At 34.4% G+C, this 12684-nt stretch overlaps 1 protein-coding gene across 4 annotated transcripts in view; it reads right to left on the minus strand.

The window, feature by feature from the left end:
• ACVR2A (activin A receptor type 2A) overlaps window positions 1–12684 on the minus strand; it is a 95396-nt gene that overhangs the window by 8471 nt on the left and 74241 nt on the right. For all 4 annotated transcript variants that reach the window (XR_016231554.1, XR_016231555.1, XM_017342835.4 and 1 more), the window contains 4 exons: window positions 7274–7417; window positions 5261–5404; window positions 4386–4531; window positions 1761–1875 (listed from right to left, as the gene is read on the minus strand). Coding sequence is in view for 2 of the 4 variants with exons in the window: in XM_017342835.4 (XP_017198324.1) it covers window positions 1761–1875; window positions 4386–4531; window positions 5261–5404; window positions 7274–7417 (549 nt within the window). In the remaining 2 variants the exon portion in view is untranslated. The remainder of the gene's footprint in view (window positions 1–1760; window positions 1876–4385; window positions 4532–5260; window positions 5405–7273; window positions 7418–12684) is intronic.

Below are 12684 nucleotides of genomic sequence, written 5' to 3' on the forward strand. Positions count from 1 at the left end.
CTGTGTAACTCTGATTTTCAAGTAAATAAATAAATCTTTTTTAAAAAAAATTTCTATTTGTACAAAATCAGCGTATTTGTTTACTCACAAATTTTTAGAGTCCTTTATTTATATCTGTCCCCAACAATTTTGTATTTCTTAGTACTGTAACCATGGCTACTAAGCCAGTACAGCTTTTGGTTGATGCTTAACAACTGTCATATCTGAATGCTTTGGGGGAAAAAAAGCCTTGTCAGGGTAGCTGGGTAGACCACAGTATACCTGAGCTTTAGTGGACCTAAGGAACAGCTTAGATAGTGGTATTTCCTGAAAGCAACTGTAATGTCTAGACTAGAAGCTGAGCAATTAAATACCAACTTACATATAACAGATTTTTTAAAAATAAAGAAAAATCATTAAGACAATAAAGTTCAAGTTTAACTTATTTAATAAGAACACTTTAACAATAGAAAAACAAGCATCTTTGCTAAACTATTTTAATTGTACTAAAATTTACTTTTCTCTTAAATGTATTATATTATGTCTTATCTTTTTAGTGTAAAATAGCCTCTTTTTCATAAATCAATGATACATAAGATCTGTATTTCTTCGCCAGTGTTCTTTGTTTGCAATATATAAAATGTGCAGTATCCAAGTCCCTTCAAATAGTTATGACTATTTTCTAGCCCATGAAATCCAATCAAGGGGCCACCATTATATGCAATTAGTTCATTTGACCATGTCAGGTAACTGGGTCATGAGGGAGTTAAAAGATGGCACCAATGGAGCCGCAATTTTTTTCTCAAGCAAAAAGGAGGGTTTTGAAGTATCAAGGGATGAAATTGCCCTCCAAATTTAGTATAATGATGGTCAGTCACAAAATGAGCTTATAACCTGGTCTTTCTCCACAATCTCCATTTCAATAGAATTCTCTCTAAAACTGCCTCCATTTCAAACACATTTGCTATCAACTTTTCTAGAGCTGTAAAACTGCTGACAGTGTCCTAAACTAAAAACACAGCTCAGAATTAGCTGACAAAATAATATACCTGATTTGAAAGATGAAGAAATGATAATGCCAATGCCTGAATCATTTGGTTTGTAGGAAATGTTACTTTTCTGGTCAAACTGGTTTTCATAATTAAAAAGTGATGTAGCCACCCAGTTTCTGAGAATAAATAAATGGATAATGTTTGTTTTGCCTCTTTGACCTTCCTAAAGGTTCTCATATCTCAGACCTTTTTGTACAGACCCTAACTAGTGTCAGACACTCACCATGGCTTTGTAAGTCCTCTGAGCTCTTAAAAGAACTAAGAGAAAAGCCATTTGATTTAAAGAGTTGAGGAATAAAAGGCAAAAAAGAAATTATAATTGCATGGAAAACTGAGCAAGGGATCTTAAAACATCACAGCAAGAATAAATAGTAACTGATTATTCCTTCACTCCTCTAAAGACAGTGAAAGAATCAACAGTTAAAACTACAGTTACTATTCAGAACTCCTTGAGAGAGAGGTCTATTACAAGGTGCTAGATTCTTCTTTGATCAGTTAGAAAAGTCCCATAATATTTTTCTAACAATTGTTTCACGAAATGGTTGATCTAAACCACCTGAGTCCTCTACCACCATCTAAAAATCTCTTCTTCATAAGCTTTTAACACGCTATTCTATCAGATGCTGATTTAATCACTGCTGCCACTAATTTGGATCACCTCAATCCTAATATGCCATCTAGGAAAAAGTGAAGCAAGCTTATTTTTACATGCGTCATCATCATCCTTACCTGTCCATGGGTATCACCTGCAGACTTGCCAGCTTCAAACTTTAACGCCAACCCAAAATCAGCAATGCAAGCTGTCAGATTGTTTTTTAACAGCACATTTTTACTTTTGATGTCCCTTGCAAATAGAAAGATAAAGCATTCAAACTATGTTTTTAAAGTTACCTTTTAAAACTTTTAATAAAGAAAGAAGGAAAATATGTATGCTCCAGAAGAAGAGCTGCTTAAAAGTATAAAATACAGAGAAAGGGCAAGAATGAACAATTTAAATAGAGTGCCCTATACAGCTTGAAGCACACGAGTACTGTGGCAGATCCCTATCACCACAGGGATAACAGAAAGGAATCTTCTCCATAAAGCAGTTTTCTAAAGAACTACACTTCCAAAACACATGTGGTCTGTATGACTCCTACCTATCAAACTCAAAACTGTTATTTGTTAAGACAGTAGAATATTTCAAAGTTTATGGTTATAAACTTCCAAAGGAACTGAAATTAAAGGCCAAAGTGAAAGAATTTTCAAAACATAGCTGAGTTAGTGCCTTTTGCATATTGGTAAAGACAAAATCTTAGAATGGCCTCTTATTTTGCTAGTTCTTATATTCTTTTACCTGGTTGTAGACAGGCATCTCTAGGAATATTAATAAATAAAAACATTTTTACTATATGCTTACACTGCTCTAGCTAAATCTTGGTGATCTGAAAAGGGTAACTTTTAAAACAATAAGGTATTCTCCTCTACACATCCTAGAGATTACAATACCCTAGCTAAATGCATCTGTGCCATGAACAATGGTTAACTTTATGTGGATAGACATTTATACCAAGAATGGAATACAAGAAGGACAGGTAGATACAAATGCTACCAAAAAAAAAATCACTTTTTTTTTTTTAATTTTTTTGACAGGCAAAGTGGACAGTGAGAGAAAAAGACAGAGAGAAAGGTCTTCCTTTGCCATTGGTTCACTCTCAAATGGCCGCTGCGGCCAGCCGCAGGCGCGCTGATCCGAAGCCAGGAGCCAGGAGCTTCTCCTGGTCTCCCATGGGGTGCAGGGCCCAAGCACTTGGGCCATCCTCCACTGCACTCCCTGGCCACAGCAGAGAGCTGGCCTGGAAGAGGGGCAACCGTGACAGAATCCGGTGCCCCGACCGGGACTAGAACCCGGGGTGCCGGCACTGCAAGGCGGAGGATTAGCCTAATGAGCCGCGGTGCCAGCCAAAAAAATCACTTTTAATTTTAAAAGATTTTCAAGGTCCCTCTTTCAAACAACTTTGAGGACTCCAAAGGATTTGCTCCCTTTATGGCAAATATGGGACAAGGAAATCCAGCAATAAGTGATTAGATTGCATGAAGATAAAGGGGGGAGGCTCTGACAAGAATATCACTAAAGTTTCACAAGATCAGAATCTACCTTATTAGAAGTATATTTAAGGCAATGCCTCCCAGCAACATAAAACACAAACTGTTGGCACTCAATTAAGTTTCTGATAAATAAATTGAATTATTGCCTACTTTTAACACAACCATCTTTAAACTGGAGATGACAAGCTGAATCCCATGTTCAAGGAATTAAAAACCATGGCAAACAGAACCCCACATTTAAGAAACACTTTTCCCTTTAAAGGTATGACAATTGTTGAGGCTCATTACTATTTATTCACTGGACAGTTGTTGATGATGCCTCCCTCTATGTTAGCTCAATGTAAAAATCATGTGATCATTCAAAACACAGGAAAGACAATCACAGTCAATCTTCTTAATTACATCTTACTCTTCCCTATTTACAATCATATTTAACATAAATCATATTTTAAAGTAAAAGAATTTATTTTTCCTTTGAGATCCAGAAAATATGCTTTCATTTTCAATCTTGCTTTCAAAATGGAGACAAATTAAAACACAAAGAGATAAACTTTAGTTCATGTGAATGGAATTAAAATTTTATTTTGGTCAAAAATTTTAGAAGTCATGTAGAGTTTTTTTCATAATAAGCATTAAATTAACTTTTTGAAGATCCCTCATACATGTGAATTTCAAAAATGCTGCAACAAAATTAACATATCTTTTAGATCCATTTTCCATGAATTTTTGAAGTACTCACATACTTCCTAGCTAATCTCAAGGTTAATCTTTTAAAAAAATGAAAATTGGGGCCAGTGTTGTGGCATAGTGGGTAAAGCTGCCTCCTGTGATGCTGGCATTCCTTCTGGGTGCAGTTTTGAGATGTGGCTGCTCCACTTCCAATCCAGCTCCCTGCTAATGCACCTGGGAAAGCAGTGGAAGACGGCCCAAGTGCTTAGGACCCTGCACCCATGAGGGAGTTCTGGAAGTTCCTGATTCCTGGCTCCGGCCTGGCCGAGCCCTGGCCACTGTAGCCATTTGGGGAGTGAACCAGTGGATGGAAGATCTCTCTCTCTCTCTCTCCTCTCTCTCTTTCTGTGTGTCTGTGTGTGTCTTACTCTCTCTGTAACTCTAATAAATAAATAAATATTTAAAAAAAAATGGAAATCATCTGCCTTGACAGCATGACTGGCTAACTAGGGAAGTAAATTTCACCCTAGGTGTTCAAAGTTTAAATAACATACGTATGCTAAATTACTTGAGAAAACAATATAAATGTAGCTCTACCTGTGAGATATGGCAGGTTTGTGGCCATCTTTTAGGCCAGGTATATCCTCATGTAAATATGCTAGTCCTCTCGCCATTGTTTCTGCAATATGACACAGTTCATTCCAAGAGACCACATTAGCCTTAAGAAAGTCTGACAATGAACCCTAAAGAAGCAGGGAAAGGGGGAAGAACAAAACAAAAACTCATCATCTTGACAAAGCAATATGTACAAGGATACATAAAAAAGTTCATGGAAAATGGAATTAAAAAAAAAAACCTGAAATTCATGCATTTATCTCATAGCACACATATTTCGTGAACTTAAAAAAAAAAACCTTAATTACATTGGATTTCAACAATTTCTACACCAAAATTATCTTTTAATTCCATTTTCCATAAATTTTTTGAAGTGCAAACATGTTTTAGCAATAATCACCCAGTAGGCTAATGAAAGATCAAAGATTATATAAATTTCCTGACTGGTTTTGTCACTAAGCTAGATTAACTGAGGGATTTTGTGACAGAAATATGAAGTTGAAAAATAGTTCATATAATCAAATTAGATTATAATGGTAAATGCAAATTACTAAGCATTGTCTGTATTAAAGTAATTATTTATATAAGATGTAATTACTGCACAAGAAACCAAAAACAAAAGACTGGTATCAATAATATAAGTAGAGAATTAGGATAACATGGTATCATCTTTGCTTTTCTATTAAAATAAATTATTTTTTAAACAGATTTTTAGATAAGAGTGACTTATATCTTTAAGTTAAATATTAAGCAACTATGTGGTACCTCTAAAAATTAAGTCTGAGGGATTTATAGCTAACATTAATTAGATTAGGCCAACTCTGATGTTACTAGATTAAATTACTGAGTAGCTTTACCTTTTCATGAAATGCTGTGATTAGCCAAAGATCCACATCAACACTGGTGCCCCGTTTTTCTGCACCAATGAACTGTAGTATGTTCTCGTGCTTCATTCCTGGCAAACTATAGACTTCATACTCATTTTGCCATGACTGTTTGTCCTGCAGTTAAAAAGAAAGAATGGTGAAAATGCAAAGAACACAGTTAAATAAATCATGTCTGGGAGATTACTCAAATTCAAAGTAAAACAAAAAAATAAAGCCAACTCTTTAAAAGATTCTTTGGTTTTGTCCTACTTTTTAATGAGTGAAAGCTCTGACACAGGTAACATTCCATATGAAATGTCTGCCCTGGTCCATTCCCTCAAAACATACTTTTCTGTGTATCTAGTTCATAAACACAGGAGATGATCAGAAATGCTGCACTTCTGTATTTCACAGTAGCAATAATCGTTATTACAAATTTCATGGTATGAAGTTATTTGTATCACTTTTTAGGATACTATTCCAGAAAAATAGATTCAGGTAGAAGGACTTCATCTAAATCAAACAATTTTTTTCAAAAACTACCATAATACCAAACATTCTTTTAAAAACGTTTAGCATGCCCTGCAAAGTCAAGTAGGGAACAAGGAGCATACATATGCAAATATGGCAATTCAAAACATCACACTGCTATTTAAGCCTGCAAGTGATGTATGTCAACTACATCAACTTACAAGAAATTAATTTCTATTCACTAAGAAAGTCATAGGCACCAGAGAAAAAGGGTCAAGAACCCTCTAGACCCGATCTAAGTCTGAATCGTGGCTCTCACATGAACCTTTTTGGCAAGCTACATAAATAACCTTTTTCCTCTTTAAATTAAACAAGGATTTGGTGAGGTCTGTCTCAGAGAGTTGTTGTATCACATGTATACATGGGCAATATATGTACATACATGAGTGAGTACTCACAAAGGTAAAGCACCTTGACCTAACACAAAAAAAGGCATTCAATAAAATGTTACCTACTGTTATTACTGGTATTCTTAAATTAACATCATTGCAAATACCCATCTATAATTTAAAGATTCCTCACACTTTGAAATAACCTCTTCCCTGATCTTATTTATGAATCTGGCACAACAGAATAAACTCTCTCCCAGAACTACACTATAATTTATAATACTGTAGTTTACAGTATCTGCATTGCCACCAAAAAGAAATAAATAAGATTACAAACCTCTTCACAGATTCTATGAGATAAGCTTCAGAGAAAGTAAAAAGGTTAAAATCTAGGTATATTAAGACAAAGAAATTGCTTATATGCTATCTTTCATAGCATCTAATCCAGCCAGGACTTCAGTCCCAAAAATATCATTAACTAGAGGAGTGCATAAAGGAAGATGGAGTCGTCCTACATCTACACCATCATGAGAACAAAACAAAAGACAGCTCAAAGGTATATTAGATCAGGATTTTATAAGAAGTCCAGCCACCTTTGAAATAAAAACAATTTAACACCAAACCACTTGGAGTCTTGATTCCATTGCCTTTGAAAATTTACCAAACAACAAAACTAAAATGATTACTTAAATACTCAAAGTACAATGAAAATAAAGTGGTCTGGTAATATACCTCTAAACAGCAATTCTAAAACAAAGCACACTACTCCTTTGCTCTTCTGTTTGTTTTTTTCTGAAAATATCAAGGGGATACTAAAATTTAACCACTCAGACAACAAGGTTTCATTTAATTGGAATCCTCATCTTTATTTAGCGTATCTGTAGATTTCCTACTGGCAAAAGATCTCCTACATGTTCATTTTTTGTAATTCTACCACTTCAAACAAACATAATGATTATTGTACTAATAATTCCATTTCTCAGATGTGAAGGCAAACATAAAAGAGCTAAATGCTTTTCCCAGCACTACAAAGAACCATCGTGAAGATATAGCTTGTGTTTACAGACTTTCTGATTTATGATGACACAGCTAGTTCCATCTTTTAAAAACATATATGCAGATTAAAAATCTGCAACAAATATACCTGTATTGGAAATATTTTGACAGCTACATATTCGTTGAGCAACTGGGCTTTCCAGACACAACCAAATCTTCCCCTTGCTTTTACTTCTAATAACTGTAGTGGCTTCAAACCTAGTAATGGAGAAGGTGGGGGTGGTCCCGGGTCCTATAGATAAACAATAATAATACTGTAAATAAGCAGAACATGATACACATCAATTCTGAAAATGAGAAAAAAAGGTTATTGAAGAATCAATTGACAGAAATGGCAAACACATATGGATGACATTAACTTCAATCTCTGGACTGAGTTCTCCAGCATTACTAGTTCTCTGTAAAAGTTACAAGGCAGGCAACTTGATTTAAGAGTTTTCATAATAATATTTTGGCATTATTGCTATATGTGTACAGCAAGAGAAAAGATCTAGATTATTTTTATTCAGTTTCCTTAATTTTCCCTACTATCAGTTTCTGTGAACTTTAGAACACTATTTCATTGTTTTCCTCCAGTTTATAGTTCTTTAGAGGTTGAATATTAGAAAACTGCCAGAAATAGCAAATAATGCCTATGACTCAAAGGCAACCTCTTTTCAAAATACGCTACCTTCTCTAATGGCTGTTTTTTCTTCATTAACCTCAGAAATACCCAGACATTTTTAAACATATTGCAGATAAGTATAACAAATACATAGTATACCAAAGAAACACACTGTGATAGCCAGACTGTTGTGTTCATTCTAATGTTTAACACATTAACAATTCATCACTTTTCTTATAATGATCTCTCAATACTGATCTGAGATACAAAATATTTGTATTCTGGGGGCTGATTGGCAAATAAAGTAAAAATAAAAACCCAGAAGTGGCCATCATAGATTAGAAGGTATGGTCACTGAAAGAGAAGTAAACTGCTATCATGTTTTTAAATAGAGCAAACACAGTAAATAAATGAGTACAGCATGTACAGTCACAAGGGAGTCCTCCCTATCCAAAGCAGAATGGGGACACTTCATTGAAAGCATTCCATTCGTTCATTATCTATAACTAACGCAAGAAAGAAGCCTTTTGGAAAACTTCCAAAGAAAGGCAACAGGAATGTTTCAAGAGCTGCCTGAGGAGCATCATGAGGAGGAGCTGCAATCTCTGCAGCAAGAATAATTGCTAGGAAGACCCTGGACGGCACCTCAGACACATGGGAGTGGCATGGCACCTTCCATCAATAGAACTCCCTCTGCCTTTGCTCTCATCTCCTCCTCTTCTACCACCTGGAAGACTGTTAAGGCTTTCTTTGCACATCAATCAGTCCATGGTGCCACTCAGAAGTTTAAAAAGTTTATATCTACATTAGAAAGACCCTCAATAAAACAAAAATTGCAAGGTATTTAATAAGAAAAACAGAACTAGATCTTCATCAAATGGCTGGAGACTCCCATTTTAAAGCTGTAAGATACACTGTAAGACTTTCTGTGACTCACTTCAAAATCAGATATCTATTTTGAAATGTATGCAAAACTGTTTTTCTTTCTCATTCCAAATACCAAGTTAGTAAAGTCAGAATGTTTTCATTTAGCAGAGAGGTCAAGCAGGGCATATACAAATCTTATACTTCGCAGTGGAAGGGGACACAAGAATCTGGAAACTACCCTGTCCCTATCTCATTCTTTAATGCATCAGCCCTACCTGTAATAAGAGACTACTGACAGGAGTAGACTGCTTCTAGGAATGTGAAGATGGCAGGAAGGGTTGAAAATTACTTTTCTACAGGCAAAGAAAACCATTCAGTACTCACATAGAACTATGACATAACAGCATTAAGGAATAGTTAAGCTAAAGATTAAAAGTTAGAAAGGCAGAGTTTTCAAAGCATGGATGCCAAAAACTAAATTATACAGAAAAGGGCTGAAAGCTGAAGAGAGAAAATAACCATAGGAAGTAATATGGCTCTAAATTGAAATACTATATTTAGTAACTTATATAAATTGACTGATATTTCTCTAGATAACATATACATTATCCATTCTCTATTCTAAAGGTTGCTAACCACATGGTTGTGATCATCTTATAATAATACAATTTAGAAGTTTTAATCCATATCTCAAATTAAGAAAATACAAGCTGTTCAAAGTACATAAGACTAGCTTTAATTCTAGGAAACATATAATAGCTTCCTTTGTTAAGAAAAAAATGATCATTAAATGATTTTCCAAATGTATTATGTTTATGTTTATATTTAACTTCAAAGTTACCATAAATTTTCAAGGCTCTGTTCAGCAAATTTCTAAGCTACCATTATTTCAAAAAGAAATCCTGAATCACCCTCCCAACATAACAACTACATTCAATATTGTATCATAATGGTCAGAAGATACACTGTTGTCAAAATTAGTTTAAGGTAATAAGCTTCAATTCAAAACAGCAGCCAGTTTTCAAAGAGTGAAAGAAAGGTCTATAAAGGTACATAAAGTATGGGGTTCAAATATGAATAGCTATGTAGGTTATAACTGCATAAAATCTCTAACATTAATCACTATACCTTTATAATGAAAAATTATTAGAATGAAGCTTTATATGTCTAACAAAACTATTCAGACTCCTTATCCTTTAAGAATATTAGAAATGATTTTTAGTTTATTAGCATCCTTATACTAACTTACCCACAAAAAACCTCAACACTTGGTTTACATCTTTAAAATATATGGACCCACTGAAACAAATACAGACTTAAACATCATATATAGCTGTAATATTCTGATGCCATCCATAAAGCATGGCTTTGCCCTGCTACACAGAGAAACTCCTTTTGGTGTGGCATCTATAAGGACTCCAAAATTCCTAAAACCTTTCCCTAGGTCTCCAGTTCTCTTGAAATATTCATGCTACTTTGTAAAATTAAAACAATAGGTATTAGAACATATTTCCAATTACATTTGTTCTTTACCTATCTGTATGTGAAAATTATGACATCAGAAGATATCATGCTGAGAAAACATTCTGAAATGACAATGACTGAATATAGATCCCCAACCCCAATGCCATCACCCAATATTGTTACTATAATCAATAAAGAAAGAATGCATTATTCGAGGTGGGGCACTGCAAAGTCATCTGTGATCATTTTACTTCTTCTGAGTTCTCCACCTGAAGAGTGAATTCTAATCTAGTTACAGCCTGACCCCTCCAGATAGCAAATCATCCTGTTATACTTCTGCAGCTACTTATCTGCTGAAGACAGCAAAGATAAAACTGTGAAAAATATAGATTTCACATTAAAAGATAATGGAATGGACCACAAAGCTAGCCCTTGTTAAAAATGAGTACATACTGGCATTTAATTCAATGGTACATTATAAAAATTAACCAATACAAGGTTTTTAAGGCTATGGGAAGCATTAGGTGTTAACTTCTAATTAGGTAAAATAGTTGTTTCTATATTCTACTTCAGATAAGTATAAATACTGTTAACAATCCTTTAAAATTAAAAGCTGCTACTATGTCAAGTCAACCTTATTTTTAATACTACATTGGAGGAAAAACTTTCATAATGTAAAGTTATAAACTATAAAGGATGCACAGTAAAGCAATAATAACAATAAAAATCTAAGGACAAGATGTTTATTAGGCATCCACAAAAGTTCCACAACCATAAAACAAACATCAATGCATCTTACCTCTATCATTATATGAAAGGCGTGCTTGTGAAGAAAAAACACAGGCAAAAGAAATTACGATTCATATCCATAATGAAATGAAAAATGACACATAAGTTACAAAAGTGAAGGAAAGAGAATAATGATTTAACTTTTCAAAAAGTTGGCAATGATTTAATGTATTATTAATGATTTAATGTATAATTATATTTTAATGTATAATTAATGATTTAATGTATATTTTTAAAATATGGATTGGGTATACTTTCCTTATAAACATAGGAAAGTAACATCAAAAAAAAACCCCAAAATTTTAGATATTACCTATTAGATGAGGGGGTACTAAGCAAATTGTTGACTCTAGCATAACCCAAGTTACCTGACCCAATGGACTTCAAGTCAGCAAATAAACTTAAATTTTTTTTTTTATTTTTCTATTAGACTATCATTTATTTTTACTAAAGAGATTCTAGAGTCAAAACTGTAAGATGGGCAATTTAACTGAAGATGTGTAAGAATTGGTTTCTGGACACCAGAGGGCAGTATTGCCTTTAACAAAACTAGCTAGCGGCCTTGAAGAAATTTACACAAAGCTAGAATAAATCTCAAAGATCACACTTTCTGACAGTTATGTTAAGGAACTCTAGAATTTCCTACTTCCTGAACTGCCTCATTCTCTTTCCATAGAGGACAGCAGAATCCTAACAGTGACAAAGAAAAATGTTTTAGTGGCTACTTAAGTGTGTGCAACATAAATAATGCACTATGGGAAGAAAATAAGACAGGGTAAGAACAAGTTTATAAAACATAGTGACAGGCAAGGCCTATTTTTAACCTATTTGACCAGCCACACCAAGTAAAGAAATTAAGCAGTGGTGGCCCTGGCAATGAGAATCCACACTTATTTATCACAGCTTGAAGATACTTAGATACTGACAGAGAATTAGTAAGATTTTCATTTTTACAATCATCACAGAACAGGTACGAGCTCAAATTGAAAAATTAAGAGAAATCTTGTCACTAGGGTCAAGGAAGGCTAAGAATTCCTCTAACGGATGATTATATCCCCAGTTTCCATTATTTCTACAAAGAACAATAGCACTGACAAGAACTGACAACTCATTTATCTATGCCAGTTGCAACCTAGTTTTTCTTCCTTCCTGATATTTCTCCTGTGATAATGATTCAAGACTATTATATTCAACCAAATGGCTGAGCTAATCCTGCTATTGAAACATCAGTACTCCAGAGTTAAATTCATCCCTTGAAAGAAATGCAAGCCAACTGAGTAACTACAGACTATAGCTTCCCAAGGTTCAAGAATCTCTTCAATCTTGTTTAAACACAGGTGCTTTTAGAGATAAAGATGGCAGTGTACTACTAACATTGTGCAAGGAGGTGCCATCCAAATAGATTAACACACACACACACACACACAATCCCTACTCAATACACTTTCCAACAAATCAACATTAGAATAGAGTGAGCCATGCTAAACAAGAAGCATCAAGAACAGGACTCAGTGCATACACTATGCCACAAAATAAGAAGGATCAAGACAAAATTCAAAAAATTAATTCACTGAAATCAACAAATACATTTTACAAAAGCTCAAGTATATATTTGCTTAATATACTTCTCATAAGTGACCATGAAAATAACCAAAATGGTCCAAATTAAACAAGATACCAGTCATCAATGTATAAAATGTGACCATGGGCCGGTGCTGCGGCTCACTAGGCTAATCCTCCGCCTGTGGTGCGGGCACACTGGGTTCTAGTACCGG

The sequence above is a fragment of the Oryctolagus cuniculus genome, chromosome 3 (assembly GCF_051225735.1).
Source record: "Oryctolagus cuniculus isolate XC-2025 breed Fujian yellow rabbit chromosome 3, ASM5122573v1, whole genome shotgun sequence".
NCBI classification, from domain to species: domain Eukaryota; kingdom Metazoa; phylum Chordata; class Mammalia; order Lagomorpha; family Leporidae; genus Oryctolagus; species Oryctolagus cuniculus.